Consider the following 21,018-nt stretch of genomic DNA (forward strand, 5'->3'; position numbering starts at 1 on the left):
ATCTTTTGAAAATGCAGTCCCTAGATTTTTTCCTTGTACCTATTCTTCCCTTCCACATTTTAAGATATAGCTTAGCCACCAAACTCTGCTGCACAGAGTTCATTAAAGTTAGCTATGCCTGTGAGTTGTTCCAAATGCTAACAATTGCTGTTAAACTGAGACTCTGTGGTATAGGGGAAAGAAGCACAAGATGCTTGAGTACCTTAACTTTGTGGTGTGACTTAATGGGAAACAGCTCTGCAAGAATTAAACCCCCACCTCTTTTTTTACAAACACTCCCCCCCCCCCCCCAACCTCTGATGATGAGTAAAATCATGCATGGTTTAATTCTTTTCTGAAAGTAGTAGGCTTAAATTTAATCATACCTCTCCACTCAGCACACTATAATTACTCTAAAGCATTTAGAGCTGCAGACTAAGATGCTGTACCCTCCAGCAGTTTGGAGAGAAGGCAGAAATGACTAAGTGATGTTAGAAGTAGTGCTGTGGTAGTGTATAGGTAGCGCACTGCAGATTCAGTTGCCAGCGCTGCTGTGCGTGAACTCCTTTGAGGTTTCATTATCTAACACCTACTGATGGGATACACAATTTATAGCACCCCTTGTCCATAGTGAGCTACGTGCTGAAACTTAGGACTGAAAGCTTGGAAATTTGATGCGTGTTTTCTTATACTAAGGGCAAGTGCTGTCATCTGCAATAAAACCTCTGAAAAGGGTAAACAGGGAGCAAGCCACTTGTGAATTGCTTCAAGGCTTTTACAAACCACTGTCTCCTATAATGCATTAATCAGCAGTACAGAATAAAAGAATATTGGCCTGTTTCAATTCAAGGAGAATTGTTGGGGCACTTTGAGCTTGAGCTGCTGTCATTCAGTTGTCTGCAGAACTGCCTCCTTCAAGGGTAGTATTACTGAGGTTACAGAAATTAGCTTTACATTTCAGAAGATGTTCTGCAAAAAAACCACAACAGAAACAAATCCACTGTGACAACAAACATTTTAAAATCAAACTTAGCTAACATCCCATTTTTGTTTTCTGTTTCATTGCAGTGAAATGTCTCATTTCACTCAGCTAAAGCTGAAGACAACTTGTAGCTTTTATGCTCACGCAAAAGACAGTTTTAAACACAAGCGCTGTAGTTTTCACAGGTTTCTGGCTGATTTCTTCTATCTTAAATGAGTCTGTTTAATAGAAGTAAAAAATACCATAAAAACCGAGTGCCACAAATAAAAAATAAATCTACTAAATGTCTGAGTGCTTCTGGTACAGCAGTGTGGGTTCTGACCACACCACGTGGTTCTCAACAGCTGATGACACTTATTGGTCTGTTTGACAGACCTGTCCTCTGGACTTTCCCTGCCCTGCAGAGGCAGAATCGGTAGTTTAGCAGCAGTCTGGACCTTGGCTTTCTGCTCTTAGCAGCATTACTGCCCTCCATTATATGGGGTTGTGCTGGGGAGGGAAAGCAAGTGGCCCTGCTGTGCAGGCGAACTGAACTCCTGTAGAGCGTTTACAGCAGGCTCGCATAGTTTAGGTGTGTGAGGATCAGTCACAGAATAACCTGTCTGCTTCTAGGGTGAAATACCTGTCATCACCGAGTGACTTAAATAGTTGGATGAACATTTCTAGTTGTGGGAGGGGAGTGTGGGGGAATACATAGAAAAACATTAACAATGGTTACTGTTCTCTCAGGGAAAAGCAGAAGATCAGTATTTTCATTAGTAATACAGATAATGCTTAGTCTAGTAAGTTAAAATTTTACACTTTTTTTGCTTAGGTCTTCAAACTTTAAGCCTCAGCCCTACAATTAGGTCTGTATTCTTTGCTCTTTGTGGTGCAAAGTGGAGTTGTCTCCTGAAATCTTCCTAGAGCCTTGTCTGGCATCACATGGGTTTTGGTCATGCAGTTGCAGTATGCAGTTTCCAGCTGTGTCTCAAAATAGGTGACAGCTTGTAGATCATTGCTGGCTGGTTAGCAAGAGCCTGTAAGCAATAGGTGGTATAGCAAATCAAAGGTCCTGTCAGTAGTTGTGAGATACAGATGCTTAGTGGTAAGCTTGCTGCCCTGCTGTTTGATTTAAGTACTTAGCTTAATTTTCTGTACTCTTCTGTACAAGTGTATGCCTTCCCAATGTACAGGATAGTCTAATGTCTTACCTTTTCTATATAAGGTGCTGTTGCTTGCAGAAAACTATTGTTCTTCAGTATAAACTAATGTTTATCCTTGTCTTTCTTTCTGCTGTTGAAGAGGTCTTGATGCGTGCCTGAATGTACTCTTCTGCTGTCTAGGTCTGTAGAGACTGTAGGGTGTGTGCTGTAGCACACTGATTAAATTCTAATCTGAGATGACTAGAGTATCTTGTTCCTGGTGATACCCGTTTTTGCTGGTGTGACTGTATTCAGTGTGTTTAATGCGTTACCTGTATGTGAAGCGTTCAGAGACTTATTCATCTAACCCAGAGGTAGTGAACTGCCACAATTACCTTGAAAACCTGCAAACAGTAAAGCCATGTGATGTTGTTCATTCTAACTTCATCTGGGATGAAGATGGAAAAAGGTTGGGACATAGCTCAGGACAGAGCTGTTGGAAAACCAGTACCATTTTATGAAAGAGACAGACCAGTGTTGCTGTTAGCACATGCTAACAGTTTGGTTTTTTTTAAATGTACAGAACTTGCTATTTGTTACAGCCATGGCCTGCAGCCTGGTGGGCTGACAACTTGGCCATTGTGCAGACTTTTTCGTTTTATTTGTTGCACCTAATGCCTTCTTTTTCTGTCTCTTACAGATTTGATCCAAGCAACTAATGAAACAAATGTGAATATTCCTCAGATGGCTGATACACTTTTTGAGAGAGCAACAAATAGTAGCTGGGTGGTCGTATTCAAAGCCTTAGTTACTACACATCATCTAATGGTTCACGGCAATGAGGTAAGTGTAATCAGCTTTCTCTCGAGACCACATTGCAAAGGCATCCCTTTTGAGCTAGTAAGGACCTGAGAACAAAGGGCAAGAATGACTCTTGATGAGGAACAAACTTAACTTTAATAACGTAGTTGGAGGCACGCCGATAATCTGTCTCTTCATTTACCAACTTGTAGCATAAAAGCAAGCAGCAGCCTGTTGCTGGATGTTGACAATTTATGTGCTCTCTGAAAACAGAGCTATGCAAGATTGAAGACTACCTGGGACTTTCTGACTGAGTCAGAAGTTGATGTTCTGGCACATGTGTACTGCCATCCAAATAACTGCCTTCTCTGCATGAACACTGAAATATTCCTAGACTTGTAAATTCAGCTTGATTGCCTTTTGGACTGCATTTTCCTTGCCCTTGCTTTTTATTGACCTGTATAGACTGGTATGTCTGCACAAAACCAAAACGCTTACTTAAAGAGCTTTAGTATGACTGTGAAATAATTCCTCCCTGCCTGTATATAAAGTGTTTTCATACAATGAACTTCTCCAATGTTACAGTGTAAATTCTTACTCCTGCCCTAATTTTCTGTTCCAATATTCTGACTTGCTTTCTGTAGCTGTTTCAGTCTGCTAGTCCCTGTAACTTGATGTGGGGCTTGCTTGTTATTAAAACAGGCCCTCATCTTGACTGAAACTGGGAGCTGCTGGGTTGAAGTCTGAGAGTAGCCCGGATATGGTGCTTTGTAAGCAGATAAATATTGTGCTTCCTCAAATTTCTTTGAGAATTCACCATTTTTATTGCTCCTTCCACACTCTGGTTTGTATTTTGCCCAGAATATTTTTTTTATGTATACAGTAGGATATTCAGTAGAGATTCAAACTAAAGGTAATTAATCCAAATGGATGAAAAAGGTTTTGAGGAAGACGTTGCAGGCTAAAACAAAAATCTGGGTTTTCATGTGTTTATGCTGGAAGTAGACTGTTAATCTTCCTGCTAGTAGGTACAAGGCCTTCAGATACAGCCTGTGATAAGAAAATAACTTTGTGTTTCAGAGGTTTATTCAGTACCTGGCATCTAGAAACACATTGTTCAATCTCAGCAATTTTCTGGACAAAAGTGGATCTCATGGTAAGCCTACTCATGTCTACAATCTTAACAAGATTCTGAATGAGATACTATTATTTATTTGCTCCTTTATTCATAAGATGCAAATAATATACAAATGTGCTACTGAAGCCTTTTTCTAAGTGTCTAATGAATACAGGAGTTCAAGTAGACTGCTGGACAACTTCAGAACAGCGTTTCTCGATTACTTCAAAATTTCCACTTTAAAGGTGAAAGTGTATGACTCCTTTAGAATATACTTGTTGAAAATCTGGGCCGAGTAAGCCATATCCTTAACTGTTATGGGAATTAAGGATGAAACGGATAGCTTTTCATTTATTTATTTTGGTTTTTTTTTGTTTTTGTTTTTTCTTAGTCTTAAATGATAGTATGTTTGCTTGGGGACCCTGCACCTTTTAGGAACTGTCTGTAAGTGTTTAATGCGGGGAGGGGATGGCACCAAAAGAACTAACTGGTTTTGATTTGAGTGGTATATTTGAAAAGGTCTAGGCAGAAATTGAGGAGTTGTTCCCTTTAAAGATTACAGTCTGCTTTTCTACTTTGGACTCTGGAATTAGTGAATTTTCCTGTTCCATCACTTAACAGAGGAAAAGCTTGTCTGATAGTAGTTCTGCTAAAGAAGAGAGAAAACTTCTATTTTGGTAGCTGCCGGAGAATATTAGACTATATGCAGAATGCAGGAATGCTACGATAATAGGCAGAATCAAAGCAATGGCACGTTACTCTGTCTCTCAATGGAGACACGTGACACCAGAAAGACTTAAGCATCTTTGAGAAGTGGTAACACAGGGCCAGGAACAAAGCCAAACAAATACTAAAACTATGTTTGTCTTAGCAAAGCATGCTATGCATATTCAAAGATACTGGTATTTGGCAGCAGTTAATTCTGTTAAATGCACAGTTTTGTGTCTTTGCCATTTGCTTGAGACTTGAATTGCAATTTCATAGATAATACAGCATTACAACAGTGGGTCATAGGTAACGAGGGGTCAGAGTTGGTAGTGTTAAACCTGAGTTGGCAGAGATACTTAATGTTGAGAGATATTAAAGAAAAGTAGTCAGTGACTAAATTGAGGGGTGTAGCTTTTAACAGGGACTTGTACTGAAGAGGAGGAAGGGTTGTTTTCTGCATGCATTTCTGTAGTTTAGAGGAAGAAGCTTTGAAAGAAATACGTGAAGGATAAACTGTAATACTGACTATTCAGAAGTCTTACAGGCTTGAAGGTCACTGAAGTTTGAGGATGTTTGTACAGTATCATGTGCCTGGAAGACCTCTGGTGTAACAGTTCAAAGGAAGCACTAATCTCTATGAATGCCATCAAAATTTCTTTGTTCTGGTAAATCTAGTTAGGGGAATTTTGAAGATGTAAGAGTTGGAGGGACTGACATACATGAAATAGTGGGAGCGGTTAAGTTGAAATTGATCTTTATCCTAGAAGTCATGTATCACTTAAGTAAAAACATTTTGTTAAATTGACATTTTTGCCTGTTAATAGAGGAGTAACTAATTTTGCCATCAAGTAATGTTACCACGGAACTGTGTAGGATCCACTAGCAGGTTTTGCCAGGAGCCATGCAGTGGTACCCTGGATGACTGATTGAATGAATTGGTTTGGATTAATTGATTGAATGACTGTGGTAGGTTGTTTTGGTGCGGCATTTCTGCTTTTTAGAATCATAGAACAGTTAGAGTTGGAAAGGACCTTAAGATCATCTAGTTCCAACCCCCCTGCCATGGGCAGGGACACTTCCCACTAAACCATGTTACCCAAGGCTCTGTCCAACCTGGCCTTCAGAAGCTGTTAGATGTCTTGTGATTGCCTGTTCTGTATGTGGACTGTATAGTGCAACAGAAATCACATAATCCTAAGGTCTCTTGACTGTATATTATTGTTTACTGAAGAACCTCCAAACAAGTGTGAAAAAATTTAATGTAAAATATGTGACTGTTTTTTCAGGTTATGACATGTCCACCTTTATAAGGCGTTATAGTAGATACTTGAATGAAAAAGCATTTTCCTACAGACAAATGGCATTTGACTTTGCAAGAGTGAAGAAAGGGTAAGCAAAGTTTATATGTGTAAACTGAAAGTGTGCCTGACCCAGAAAAATCTAGTTTGTGGCATTACACTTAATTTTAGTGTTTCAATGACGTTGTTCTTACGTTCTTTATTTAGCTACAATGAAACACCAAAATGGCCAGGTTTCTTAAGTAATTGTAATTGGTTAAGAATTGCAGAAGGAGGAGAAAAAGGACTGTAGGTAAGGCAAATACTGAAGACTAAATTAAGGTGGCTTGCAGAACTGGGAGCTTTTAGTGCTATGTGCTAAATCTGACTTACTAAATTGTGCTGCCGCAAGACTGTGTTTAGGACTTGGAGAAGGAAAAGTTCTGAAACTATATTTATGGATGTTTCATTACTCTTCAGACAATTCCAGTAAGAAAGGTGACATATTACAAAGGAAAACTGAAGTGTACACCTGAAGTTCTTATCAGGCAACACAGCAAATGATTATAAATTGAACAGAATAAGGTTATAAATTACTGATTTTATTTCCCACGAGGACTGTGTGTTCTGTAGTTTGGGATTCTGAGTTATTAATGCAGGCATCACTGCCAGGCTTTCCTCTTCTGCTGCTCAGACTGCCAGAAGGTGTAGGGCCTACTGTGAGAGCTTTGCTGCATACCTGGATGCTATTCCCATACTAGAGACCAGAGCAGTTACTCTTGAACCTGTCTGGAATATGAATCACTAAGAAGCTTGTGGTATGAAGGCTGGTAACTAGTTGGATTGATATATTGAGCAGGCTTTGATCCAGAAGGCTGCTGTAGTGCTAGCATCTTAAGTTCCCTTTGTCACCTAGTGCATTTAAACACCTCATGTTAAATAAACTTTAGTTCGGGTTGCTAGGATTTCTATTCCTGTCTTGCTATATGTTCCTGGAAAGGCTTTCTGTGCTTGTTATTTCTGGTGCTGAAAACAAGGTGCTGCCTCAAAGTGTAGCATAAAATAAGTAAGAATAGTGGTATGCATTTCCAGAGAGGAGATGCTATACCTGTCAGTGACCAGAATGGGGCAATACATAATGGTGATCGTACAGGTCTGTGGTATTCAAAGATAAAAATGTACATGTGTGAAGGCTGCTGTAAGACTATGGGTGACAATTAAGGAATGCTACACATCCATGACTTCTGTGTGATCCTGTTGGAGTGATGGTTCAGAACTGATAAGGCAGGTCAAAATCAGTGGAAGTGCTGTGAAGGAGTAATGGAATTAATTATTATGCATGAATACAGAGGAAAATAAGCTCTAAGCAAAGATTGCCCTGATTTAAATTGTCACTGAATCGGCATGCATATATTGTGGCACTTGATGGGGAAGAAAAACAGCCTATAGCCTTTTTTTTGCTGATGTGTCTGTGGTCACTGAAGAGAATGTGTTGTTGTTAGTTATTCATAGCAAACTTGATGCACAAGGACTATCAGTTCTATAAGTACTTCTGTGACAGTATTTCTTGTCAAGTTATTTAAACTCTCAGTGTCCTCTTTCCATAAAGAGATCAATCTCTTGCATTCAACACTCGAACACAAAACCTTTCCTCTCCTGCTGTGAGGGTGGCTGGTTTCCTGCCAGCTCTCATGATGATGTGAGAAGCAGGAGAATCAGATAGTGCCAGCAACGGCATTCTGATCAGAAATGGATTATAGTTGCTTTAAGCTTACATTTAAACAACAAATCAGTCTGGGAGAAGGGAGAGGGGAAACACCATGGCTTCTAATCTCTATTCCCTCTTGCAGAGCTGATGGTGTAATGAGAACAATGGCTCCTGAAAAGCTGCTGAAGAGTATGCCAATATTACAGGAACAAATTGATGCACTACTTGAATTTGATGTATGTACTGAAGCTGACCCAGCATTAACACTGGACAGTGACTTATAAATGATGTGTTGTAATGAACGTTTCCCACTGAGGCAGTGAGTGAAGGATGGCCCTTCCCTGTATATATGAAATGTGCATATTGCAGGGTAGAGAAACAGCATGAGAAATGAGGGGCATTGAGGAATGCTGACTCAGAGCTTGGAGTTTCATTTTCTGTATCAGTGAGGGGTAAAATTGGACAAAATAAGGAGACAGAAGAATCTTTTTTTTTCTGTCTCTTGGCAACCAACTTCTTTTTGGGGGGAGGGAAACAGACATTAAAATACCACATGTACATTGTTTGGCATCCTCAAAATCTTCATCTGGTTCTTAGCTGTAAACTAAATTGGCTAAAGTTTAATCTAGACTGTTCATAGAAATAAAACCCTACAATGTATTTATAAAGTTATGAATGTTGGTGGGATTGTTTATCTGCTTTAAGGATAAAACCAGGTTTAAGCTGTGTAAGAGGTGTAGGGTAATATTGCTAAGAAGTCTTTGAAAGAATTGGTCTTGAGTTTCTGCTCTTGGTAGGCAGGACACACACCCAGGAGGAAGGAAGAGCCCATTAAAGCTTTCAGAAGAAAGTTTTAGAAGTACATGTCTCACTAATGTCTCTTTTGTTCATTAAAAAGCGTAGGAATTTTGATAGTTATCTCAGAAGAGGAGGTATTTTTAATGAAATAAAGATCTTTTAATAAATGAGCACTTATTTTCTGCCCAACTTAACATGAGAACTGGAAAGGTCTTGACATCGTTAACCCAACCGTATTATCTCATAGACCTCTGAGGTTTTGTTAAGCTGTGCTGTGAACTGACATCTTTTGTCCAGTTTCATAAAACTTTGTTAATAGCATCTCTGCCTTCCTCCTCTTCATGATAGGTGAAGAAGTTAAGGCTAAGATGCTTACTGTTGATGGGAATAGTCCTCTGCTGTAGTGAATCATTTTGGAGTGGTGAAGAAAGCAATCCTTGATGTATCTGCTAACTGGAACTTTTCTTTGGTTTCTTTGTTGGAAAGCTTGTATTCAGCACTTGGGTCTATCTATAATAGCATCAGATACTTGGTGCAAGCTGAAACTTCTGATTGCATTCAGTACATCTATTGTAAATAACTGGTATTTTATTTGTAGGTTCATCCAAATGAACTGACAAATGGTGTCATAAATGCTGCATTCATGCTTCTGTTTAAAGATCTTATCAAACTTTTTGCTTGCTACAATGATGGGGTTATTAACTTACTAGGTAAGTAACCTGGTTGGTACCTATATCTTGTACACCATGAGTGAGTGAAAAACAGGTTTCAGATCTATTACAGTTTTTTATTTCAATTTCATGAAAATGACATTTTTCTTGACTGTTATATTCTGAAGTGAGAGAAAACTTTAAGCCATAACCTTGTATGTTAGTGTTCATCTGAGGCTGGATTATCATTGCCCTTAAAACTGTACAGATATCTACATGTCATAGTATGTCCTACCAGGTTAGCAAAGTAGCTTTTGTTCCTTGGTTGCGCTTTTAAGATGCTCAGATTCTTCTTTTTATATGCTGTGTGGTGGTAGTCTATCTGCAAGTATGACTGCCAAAGCTGGATCCCATCCAGAGCCCCACCTTCTGTCAGCCTACAAGTCTGCAAGGCTGTGAGCGTGTTCAGAAGCTCAGGCAGCTTGGTGTGATCGCTAGCATAACACACCTTAATCTTTCCTTGCAAAAGGCTTTGTTATGAAGTCTAAAACCAGGAGTGGTGTAAACTGCAGGAAACATAACTGACCCTGTAGAAAATGAGCTTCAGCTATTAAAGCTTGTGAGCACTTCAGCTGGTCTATAAAGACAGCTGAAAACTGAGATTGCTTAGCCAACGTGACTGACCTAAACTCTTGCTGCAGCTAGAACAGGAAGAAACAGAGCATTTACAGAGACTGAACTGGCAAAAGGATATTCCTGAGCTGTAGATTTCAGACATTTTTTTGTGTCCCTGTTGCTGTGCTTTCTGGTGGTTTCATGAAAGTAAGTCCCAGGTGCTTTGACTCATACTTTAGGCATGGGAAGCTTATGGAGCAGATATAAGTGAGTTGGGCATAACAATCAGATTGAGATTTTACTGTCTACTGCTACTTAAAGAATAACTTCAGGTTGAAATATGTGGCAGTTGTTCATGATAATGGACATGAACCAACCTTAGAGAGATACTCCAGTGAAAAAAGTACCACTCTTTGGAATGGAGGCAACTTGGGAGAGGATATATTGATACATGTTTAAGTATCTTTCATTGCTTTAAATTTTATCTACTTCACGTGCTTACTTTTTGTCTTGAAAAACCTGGTTTACATCACACAAAATGCTATGGATAGTTGGGGTGCAATTTTCCAGTCTATATAGTTTTCAGAAGCTCAGCAAGCCCAACTTCTAAATACTGCCAATGACTAAGAAGACTGCTAGGTCAGTGTCCAAGTGAAGAAAAATGTTAATGGAGTGCAATATTCCTGAAACGTGATTTTCCTGAAAAACAACGTTACTGATGAATGCAGACCTCATGTAAGATACCTTAACTGAAACTTGCCAAATTATTTCTCTAGAGAAATTTTTTGAAATGAAAAAGGGACAATGTAAAGACGCTCTTGAAATCTACAAACGATTTCTCAATCGAATGACCAGAGTGTCAGAGTTTCTTAAAGTTGCAGAGGTAAGTGATTTCCAGTCTTCTGGAGTCTGGCACTTAAGTGTTTTGTGAAGTTTTTAGCACTGAAACAGTATATTAATTGCACTTGGTAAGCATATGACTCATTGTGTATATTAATGTGAGGCATTATAGAAGTTTCTGGATCTGCTTGTTCAGCTCTTCTAGAAGTAGTTAAGCTCTGCTTAGTATTTCCACATCTTTACTGTGCAGCCAGCCTCAACTTTCCTGGTAACGTAACAGATGACATGACTTGAACTGTATCAGTGTTTCTTGGAAATGCTGTATTAAATGCATGTTTCTAGAACAGGGTTGAACATTAGAGGAAGATACAGCAATTAGGAATAAAAGCATAATGATTTTATAAGTCTGTTCTTTAAATCTTTCCAGCCAACTACAAGTTAACTGGAATGTGAAATTTTCCTGGTTTTGATCCTTGTTATTGTCCTCTTATGTGGATAATACAAATACTACATGGTTAATTAACTATTTTGCTGGGCTCTCATTTATAGTAGTTGGCTCCTTGGCACAACACACATTCCATGTTTCATGCTTCATTATAATGGACAGCACTAATGAGCCAAATAAAAAGTTTGTTTCTTTGCTAATTGCTAATTTGTTTAACTATTCAGGAAAGAGCCTGCTAGACTTATGAATGTCATGTAATGTTGGATATGAATGTTGGACTTGAGGGAGTGAAGTGCTTCAGACACCTATAGGTCATCTTTGCAGGGCAGGGGCTATAGTGACTATACGTCAGTAACCTAGGTGCAGTGCAGCTTGCTTTTCTGCAAAAGCTAAATAAACAGGTACTTCGAGGAGCCACAGAGAAGCGGCTAATAGAAGACTGCAGACTTGGACCTCATCTTGCTGTATTTGAAATGCTAGGAGACAAGGTCAGAACCACAAAGCAACTCGAGGTTTAGTATTATTTTAAGTGGTGTCTCCTAGGATTTGCTTGCTGGCTGAATTTCAGAGAACTTCATTAGGACAGTCAGGTATCTGGATAGTATGTTTGGCAGTTCACTGATGTGCTGTCCTTTGGGACAACATTGTATGGCCAGAAAGCACTGCCTGACTTGCAGTATGGAGTTTAAACTCCCTTTGCTTTTGCTTTTCCCTTTTTTTTTTCTTTTGTTTTTGTTAATGGATATTTTAATTTAAAAAAAAAAAAAAACAACAAAAAAAAGACTGCTGTAGATTGCTGAGGATAGCTACTGGAAAGATGGGCATCTGCGCTTGCTAACTTTCTAGTCTTCTAAACATAAAGCACATTCTAGGTTGACAGCATACTGCAGTTCTACTTACCGTTAGTGCCTGCTGCAGTGGAATAATACACTTACTTACATTTTACCTCTTTTATACCCACAGCAAGTTGGAATTGACAAGGGTGATATCCCTGATCTTACACAGGTAAGCTTCTCTTGTAGTCTTTTTGGATCTGTGAAATAGCTAAAAGTTCTGTAATTAGGAAGCACATTGGGAATGTAAATGTTGGTAGGAAGTTATACCATTTAACATTTTTAAAGCTGTCCCAATTTAGAAATAAGAACTGCCCAAAGCTATTTCTGAAGACTCCTATAACTAAAATATTGTCTTTCATGATGACTTTTGACTTGCAGTTGAAAGGTAGACTGTTCTGCTCTTTCCTCTCCAAAGGATGGGGTTTTTTTGCAGCTTGTAACTCAAGAGCTCCAATTCATTTTTGACGATGAACTGCATAGAGATTGTGGTGTGACTTGCTTCATAATCTCTTCCTGACACAGTTTTGGTCCAGAGATGAAATTCAGGCCAGCAATAGCACTACTCTCTTGGTGTAGGTACAGTTAACTTAAATTTAAATGCAGAAGTTATGATTTGATTGCTGAACATCTCTGTTAGTATGCATCAAAACTTTTAACATCGAAATTCACTTATGCTGTAGCTGCTTAAATTCTATTGTGCTGATCCATTGTCAGTATCACTTTCAAATCGGCCTGGATGTCTGGCTTTGCATTTGATGTGAAAAGGATATTTACTTGGAGGAAGAGATCCATGCTGAAGAGTTCACTCATGGCAGTTTTTATGCCAGAAGAGCAGCCTTTTGGGCATTGTGATGCTTAACAGTTATAAATCCCAAGTGTTCATAACCTAAAATGTGTGGGTTTGAAAGCCTCTTGAAAGCCTGTTTTAAGTCAGCATCAGAATAGTTCTCTTGGATAAAAAGCCAGTTAAAAATTCTGAAAGTGAGACATGATGTGAAGAAGAGTTTTAATCTTTATGGGTTTCAGATGCTATGGGACTAAGAAATCCGTCCACTCTTTCAGCAGTGGGAAACTTAAACTTCTAGCAGTGTGTGGCACACCAAACCCAATTCTGAAATAGCTGAAGCAGTATGTTCACCTAACTGTACCGCAGGGGCTCTTTTTTTAACAAGGTCCAGTCAGTCATGAACTAAGTCCTTGAACCAGAACTCAGACTCAGTTAATGAAAAAAGGGGCTGGACAAAATGACGTTTGAAGATCCCTTCCAACCCAAACTGTTCTATGATTCTATGCCTTTTAGACTGCTGCAGCACTTTGATCTGCTGCTGCTTGTGTGGAGTCAGCCTGCTGGAAAGGCTGCCTGCTGGGACTGCACAAATGCTGTCCTGCATTGTTAGTCAGTGCTGCACTTGCTCAGTGACACCTTAGTTACTGCTGCCTTAGGGTCCCTTTCACATCATGAACCATGCTTTAAAATATAATAGAATAGTTTCTTTGGAAGAAAAGTATCTACAATGATCATCTAGTCCAACTGCCTGACCAGTGATTTTAAGAAGTCCCTCATAGCTGTATTCTCCCAAAGGCTGCTTGGGACTCACTTCCTAAGGCTAATCTGCAACATGCTGTAGATTGTGTGTATGACCTAGGCAGTGTATTTCAGTGAGAAAGAAATAACAGTGAATAATAAAACTGACTTTCAGCTATTAAGGAATATAAAATTGTGTAAAATATCAATGATATACTTAAATTCCTAAAGCAAGCCATGGCAGCAATAGTAGTATTCCACAAGAAGTTGGTTGTGTTGACACTTGGTGTGTGTATGTACTCTGTAAATCCAAACAAATAGTCACAGGAGTGAAATACAAATTGATAGCTGTCACCTTTGGACTTGCTAGTTTGGTTGCAAAGTTTTGGAGACTGAGGAGACATCTTGGCAGCTCAAGAGCTTGGCTCATTTTTATTTATTAGCAATTCTTAAAGTATGTCAGTTTTGCTCAAATAGCTGGTGGGGAACATATGTATAAGGTTCCACCACATTGCTGACTAATAGATTAGATAAATGTTGAAGCAGAAAGAAGCTATTAAGAAAAAAATCAAGTGATGTTCACTGTTGCAAATTGGATACCAGACAATATTTGATTTCCAAATTGTTGCATCTGGGTAGAAAGTTTCTGAAGCTTCCTATATGAGTTCTGTGATACATGAGTTTCATATTATCTTGTTGGCATTTAAGAAGTGACTAATACATTAGAAAGCTATTTAAAGTGTGTAGAGGTACTTGGTAACAGGAAATAATGGATTTCTTTTAACTTAGCTTTCTGTTTACATGTTTGAGTAGGTGCAACTTGTAACTTATACTATAGCCTTTTTGACTATGTAGAAGTCTGAATTTTTTTTTTTTTTTTTTAACAAATGAGGGCTTTTTCTCATCTTTTTATTCCTGCTGGAGAATGAGAGTTCTTGCAACTGTGTCACTTGTGTTTAACGAAATTCTTGTGCTCAGATTAGTTGAAAATTAATAAATATGCCTGTAAAAGCAGCAGTGGTTAAGGAATTTCTCCATTGTGTATGTATGTGGGACATACTTAAACTCAAGCCATCATTTAAGGATTTTTTTAGCATTTTGAATTTCTCCATGTGTTAAGTTACCTTACTTCTCAGTTTTAATGTCAAAATTAATACACAGACATTTAAAGTACACTTAGCTCTGCATTGGTGCTAGCAGGTACTATGTATCCTGAAACACCTGATTTAGCCAGCCAGCTGGTTTTCAGTATGCTCTACATAGTGCATAGTCTGTTTTCAAGCGTCACAGAATTACTTTTTTGATGCGTATGTATACCCTGAAATTAAAGGCATGATTTATGAAAGACACTGTAGCTAAGACTGGCAGGAATTATGGTTGATTTGAAAGAGACTGGTAAAGAGAATTTCCCATTTAAAGACTGTACCATTGATGAAACGGTAACCCTGATGAAAAATGCTTGACTACTACATGGACTGTACCATTGATGGAACGGTAACCCTGATGAAAAATACTTGACTACTATATGTTAGTGTATCTCTCAAATGTGTCCTCCTTGCTTGTTGATCTTGTAGGAGTCTTCTTATCTAGAGTATTTTTATACTGCAGTAGCTAAGCATGCTGCCATTCACATTTATGACTACTTTCCTTGCCTACAACTGTAACAGCAAGTGCATGCCTGGGGGTCTTGCTTGACCACAAAAAAGATTACTTAAAAGAAAACCTAAAATTAGGGAGGCTTGAAAAAGCTTAGTTTCTGTAGATGTCTAAGGTTTCTGAACTTTGAATTAGCTGATGGGCTCAGTGCCCTGGGCCTGGCCACCATTTTGAGAAGGAACAGCTATAAGGCTTTGTGATGTTAGGAATCTTGAACCAAAGGTAGCTGCTTTTGGGAGAATTAGAGAAGAGTTTTAGTTTGTTTTGTCTCTGGTCATGAAAGAGGTGTTGGAGTTCTGACTAAAAGCAAAACTGAAAGGATGACCTTGAACCTATTACTCTTAAAATAATCCCTGTGGATGGCTGTGCTGCTGTTGATGTTTAACGCTGACCCAAAGCATGATGAGCAACACATCCTGGATTTAGGGTTCAGGCGCTATTTAGTAAAGCTAAATTTTTTTTTTTTTTTCCTGCAAATTTGAGCATGGTATTATCTTTCAAAAGCTGTCTTTGCCTAATACTTCTAGCATGGAAATCCACTGTTTTCCCAGTGATGTAAATAAAGCATGCATGTGGTAGACTTTCAGGGAAGTTGGTGCTAGGTTTCAAAGTATTGTTAGGTCAATACAATGTGTTTAAAAGTGTATCTTTTCTCTTTGCTCTCTAGGCTCCCAGCAGTCTCATGGAGACCCTTGAGCAACATCTAAACTCGCTGGAAGGAAAAAAACCTGGCAACAAGTAGGTGTATATGTTGTACTGTGTATCAAGGCCTAATAGTAACATTAGGAGACTGGCTATTGTTTAGGTTTGCCTCCCCTAACTTACTGTTGTCAGTTAAATGGAAAGTAGGCAGTGGTAAGGCTAGGCTTTTTCTTTCCCTTACAAAGTCATCTTAATGGCAACCTTTTCTATTGGTGGCTTGGTTTGTTTTGTTTATGTATTTTTGGGGTTTGGGGTTTGTTTTTTTGTTTTTTTTTTTTTGTGTGTGTGTTTTTGTTTTGTTGTTTTTTTTTTTTGGTTGGTTTTATTTTTGCTTTTTGGTTTGGTTTGTTTTTTTTCCTTACTGGAGTGAAAAACACAGTGAATACTTTCCAAAACTAAGTAAAGTTAACTGGAAAACACCTGGAAGAAACTGTTTTTCCCTGCTGCTAAGGCTTTTGTCATCAAAATTTACTTGTTTTCTAATGGCTCTTTTTATCAGTACTTGTCACAGCTAAGTTTAGACAGGATTAAGCTAAACCTGTGCTTTCTCTTTTAACTGTTGCTTTCCTTGCAATTTAGTGAAGGGTAAGTACATATGTTTACATATCACTTGCATGCAGACATTGTTGTGGTTTGCTTTGGGTTGGTTTTTGTTTTTTGTTTTTTTAAGATGGCTTCAACAGATAGATACAGATTTATTTAAAAAAAAATCATACTTAAATTGGTGCTTGTTTTTGTATATTTGTCATTTGTATTTTGTCATTATAGTCATTAAGTTATCTTTGATCGTTTCTGTTGTAGTTGTAGATCTTCTAAACAGTTCTACAGCTTCTAGGACTTACCCAATTCAAATAACCTATAGGATGGATACTAGTTTACTATGGGTGCAATTTTAACTTCAGCTCCTCCTTTCATCTCTTAGATGAAAGCAGCTCTAAAAATATGTAGCAGTATTTTCGTACCTCATAATAATGAAAATAAGCCAACACACTGACATGCATTTTGAGATTAAGGCTTTGTCAGTTAGTGTTATTTGTTTTTTTGCATTAAGTTTGCCCTTTCCAGCTAACTGTTCTATACCTTTAAATAGCATTATTTTAAAGTAACTGACTTTACTTAAAAGAACAGTAGAGTTTGAAAATTTGCTGACACATCCTCAGAAGACTCAGAAGATAACTGCTTCCATATTGGCGTTACTCTGCTGCTGTTGCATGATTTTATAATATGGTGTCATCTTCTCCCATTAACTCTTTCCTATTGGCTCCTGTAGGCCCAAAACCAAGATATTTGCATGCATCTCTGCCTTTCTTCCACTGAGTAGAGCTTATTTAAAAGGTAGAATAATCCTGTGATACCAGTTATCTTAAAAGATTCATTTAAGATTTGAGGTAAAAATTTGTATTCCTTGTCTAAAGTAGTACATGGAAGTTTGAGAAATGGGGAGGGCATGCAACTGTAGAGATCTTCAGAAGGCTTTCATGCTTAGTTTTTGGTCTTTTTGCAGGAGTTTTGATGACCAGAAACATAGTTTCCAAAAGTGTACTTACCTGAAAACCCCCTTTTTTTTCCTAGATCTGGGGCTCCTTCTCCTCTGAGCAAGGTAAACGCTGTCAATTGCTGTACTAGTTAATTCCTGTTCAGATATGCTTTAGACTGTCATAAGGGCATAAAGAGTTAAATTTCCATTTCCTAATCTACTTTTTAGACTTTGCCACCTAGGCCCTAGCTAACTGGCAAAACCGCATCTTTTAATGGCCTTGTAAATAATGGCCCTATAAAAGTGCTTCAGTGATCTGAAGGTCTATAGTGATTATAATAGTGCAGGATGGTAAGCAACTTTCTCAGGATTTGGTGGTCACACTTTGTGAAACTAGAAAAGATATGAATATCTTTATCTCAACTTCTTCATCCTCCCCCCTTATTAATCCTCATGTCAGTGAGAAACTCAGTACTGTTTCTTTTCCAAATTTAGCACTGTATTTGTAGCTTTTTATGAGGAAGTTCTGACTCTTATAAAACCACATTCATGTGAAAAGCCAGGAAGAAAACTTTCATCTGATATACCAAATTTCAGAATTAAATTTTATTAGTGGGACTGCTCACCTTAATTTAAGGCAAGAGTTGCCAGTGAAACAGTCTTGATTTGAGTGTCAAATAAACTAATGAGCTTTATAGTGTTAGCAATAGTTGCTCCTGAAGCACTGCCAGGTGCCATAGTTCTGTGTCTAGGAGTGGATGTTGTGCAGGAAAAATTGAGTGAAAACTTCTGAATCTGAGGGAGGCGCTTCTATGGTCGATTCTAGTGAAAGCTCTTAAATTGCTTTGCAAAAAGCCCTTCTAACAAAACCCAAACAAAACCCTCTCTTGTTCAGTACTGTAGCAGTTGGTGAGAACTATATGATGTAAGAAGGTGTTCCTCTCTTCGCTGATTTACATGAAGAATAATTTGGACCACTTGAGTCTCAACCCTTAGTAAAGCTTTGATGAGAGTCTAGAAAGCTTATATCCATCTCCTGCTAGAGTTGTGATGATGGGATGGCACTAGCAGATCTCAGAAGAAAATCACTTCAAATTTTCTGTTCTTTTTCTGTCTTGGAAGTGGTCAGAAGGGCAAAAAGTACAAAACAGAGGACTTGTTTTCATTTGTTAGGAAAGGAGTGAGATGCTATAACAAAGCTTGTAGTATCTTTTAGAATTAAATTGATACTTCAAGGTGACTTGCATCTTCAAGTGCACAAAGGGTTGTAGTATACTCTCCTGGGTGTCTGTCCTTGGTATACTTAAGGTATCTTTATCCATCATTGGAAGAGCTAATGAAGCAAAATCGTAGGTCAAGCTATCTTTTTTTTTATCTTCCCAAGGACTTAACTGTTAGTACTGTTGATGGCTCTCAAAACCTTCTTTAGCCTGAAGGTTTACATGCACACTTTTAACTTAGTTTCTAACCATTCCTCTTCTCCCACCATTTCTATGGAGGGACTACTAAGCTGCTGTTTCATTGTGTGGACAAAATGAAGGGGCTGAATTATTCCATCTGCAGGATGGTATTAAAGCTGAGATGAGGGAGTTTGGGAGAGCAAACCATTTTCTTGGACATTGCTAAGAATCCTTTGACACATAGGAACTGTTAGTTACCTTTATTGGGATTTTCAAAAGCAGGTAAGGCAACTCCAGATCACAAGTCTGAGTTAGTTGACTTAGGTGTTGGGTGAGCTTGAACCCAAGGGACTCAAGCTTATATGAGACTGGCTTCTGGTGTCTGCAGGGCTCTGAATGCATGCAATAGGCTTTTCCTCTTGAGCCAGGCATTGCTAGGTGGAGTCATCTTGGAGTTTCTCGACTCCTCTACCCTTTGAAAACAGCCCAGTCTTCCTTAAATTCTTTCAACTGGGGAAGCAGCTTGCAATGCGAAGACCGGATGTCAAAATTGGATTTATTTTTTTTTCATATTTTCATACTTTCAGAATTCATACTTTCATAAGTATTTAACTTTCAGAAGAATGTGAATCTGTGCACGAGTTGTTTGTGGACAAATGCTGATACATTGAATATATATTTAAAATATTTCTCCAGTCTTCTCCAGCAACAACTGTTACATCTCCTAGTTCTACTCCAGCCAAAACTATTGACACATCTCCTCCAGTTGATCTTTTTGCAACTTCATCTACAGCTGCTCCAGTCAGGTAAGTTAAAAAGCGTATCATATCTGGGTTAAAAAGTCAGAAACAGAACAAACTGCCATTGCTTATTGTAATGAGCAGAAATGGAAGAACTCTAGAGATGTAAAAGCTCTGTGCTTGAACCAAAAGTCTAAAGACAGGACGTTTAAGTTACATGTCAGGTGAAGTAACTCACTGAAGAAAGAGCTTCTATTGTTTATTATTTAAATGTTCTAAATGAACAAGATGTTGTTTCCTAAGCAAATATCTGGCTGGCTGAAGTTATAGAAGTCTTACCAACTCTTTCTACCTAATGCCTATTTATTGCCTAGAAATGCAGGTTTCTTGCTTTCTGACATGGCACAATGAAATATTGTAGTAGAATAGAACTATTTTCAGCTGCAGCAGTTATTTGTTCTGGTCTTTGGGATCAGCTGGGATATTGGTTTTGGGGTTTGGGATTTTGTTTGTTTGTATTTTTAGGGTTGTAAAAATCTCAGATCTGTTACAATGTCATCAAGTAATGGAAATAAGTTAAGGCCCCATCCTGGGGTGTAATGTATTCTTGGTGCTTATTGCAGTAGAGGTGTTTATGGGCACTGCTCTAATCTTGAGGCTTGAAAAAAACCAAATCTCTCAATGGTCTCATCTGTTATCCAAACTAAGGGTAATTCCTACAATCCAGTCATTTAAAACAAACAAGCAAACTTGATTAAAATCAACAAATTCTCCCAATATTTAATCTCTCTTCCTTTCCTTGGCAGCTCTTCCAAACCATCCAGTGATCTTCTGGATCTTCAGCCAGATTTTGCGGGTACTGGGCAGGCAGTTCCAGCAGCCCCCGCTGGAGCCACTTCATGGGGAGGTAGAGAAACCTCACTGTCAGCATCTCTTCTTGCAGTCTCCATCTTCTTGCTTGGTGAACTGAAACCCGGCTCTTTTGCTGCTAGCACAGGATGTTCCCAGCTCACCCCCAGGCTTCTGCTGACCTGACGGTCAGGCATCTCTTTACAGCACAAGGCTACTCCTTTTTCCAGGGATATGCACAATAGTATAAGCTGCTTATAAGGGCCTGACTGCAAAGCTGAGGGGAGCCAGGATTATGTGACTAAAAGTGAGCAGGAAGGGGGGATGGCTGAAGGTGAACAGGTAGGGTAGGCACTTTAAAACAAAAGAACTAGAACTGCTCATATGCTTATTGGCAAGGTGAGCACAGAAATCAACACTTCTCTTCATAAAGCAAAAACCACAGATCAGTAGGGGGAAGATCAAAACATCTTTTAAAACAAAATTTCATGTAAAGCCAGTGGTGGTATATTAGTTCTGCTGCAAGTGTGATGACCTCTGACAACCCTTAACATATTTTACTAAAACCTGCCTTGTCTGCATAGAATAATAATATGAAACTAGAAGTGGAGGGCTCACTGTTTTCAAATAGGATCACCTAACCAGCTGTCTGAAATATGTGCTCTGTGGTGAGCCAAGCCTGTTGTTGCAAGAAGCACTAGCAGCTGGTGATGTGTAGAGGACTGCAATAAATGTAGGCAATGTTCATTCCTGTCCTCTGAAGACGAGTAATTAGGCCAGTAAATGTGA

General features: G+C 38.6%; 1 protein-coding gene across 19 annotated transcripts in view; it reads left to right on the top strand.

The window, feature by feature from the left end:
- The window catches only part of SNAP91 (synaptosome associated protein 91), a 70,004-nt gene that overhangs the window by 20,346 nt on the left and 28,640 nt on the right, over nucleotides 1-21,018 (top strand). For all 19 annotated transcript variants that reach the window (XM_057412419.1, XM_057412426.1, XM_057412420.1 and 16 more), the window contains exons 3-13: nucleotides 2,786-2,928; nucleotides 3,967-4,042; nucleotides 5,998-6,100; nucleotides 7,839-7,932; nucleotides 9,093-9,204; nucleotides 10,536-10,642; nucleotides 12,008-12,049; nucleotides 15,729-15,799; nucleotides 17,336-17,363; nucleotides 19,337-19,446; nucleotides 20,187-20,287. In XM_057412419.1, the coding sequence (XP_057268402.1) occupies nucleotides 2,786-2,928; nucleotides 3,967-4,042; nucleotides 5,998-6,100; nucleotides 7,839-7,932; nucleotides 9,093-9,204; nucleotides 10,536-10,642; nucleotides 12,008-12,049; nucleotides 15,729-15,799; nucleotides 17,336-17,363; nucleotides 19,337-19,446; nucleotides 20,187-20,287 (987 nt within the window). The remainder of the gene's footprint in view (nucleotides 1-2,785; nucleotides 2,929-3,966; nucleotides 4,043-5,997; nucleotides 6,101-7,838; nucleotides 7,933-9,092; nucleotides 9,205-10,535; nucleotides 10,643-12,007; nucleotides 12,050-15,728; nucleotides 15,800-17,335; nucleotides 17,364-19,336; nucleotides 19,447-20,186; nucleotides 20,288-21,018) is intronic.

Source organism: Pezoporus wallicus, unplaced genomic scaffold (assembly GCF_028554395.1).
Source record: "Pezoporus wallicus isolate ANWC-B61680 ecotype Strahan unplaced genomic scaffold, APGP_CSIRO_Pwel_v1 contig_4788, whole genome shotgun sequence".
Taxonomy (NCBI): Eukaryota; Metazoa; Chordata; class Aves; order Psittaciformes; family Psittacidae; genus Pezoporus; species Pezoporus wallicus.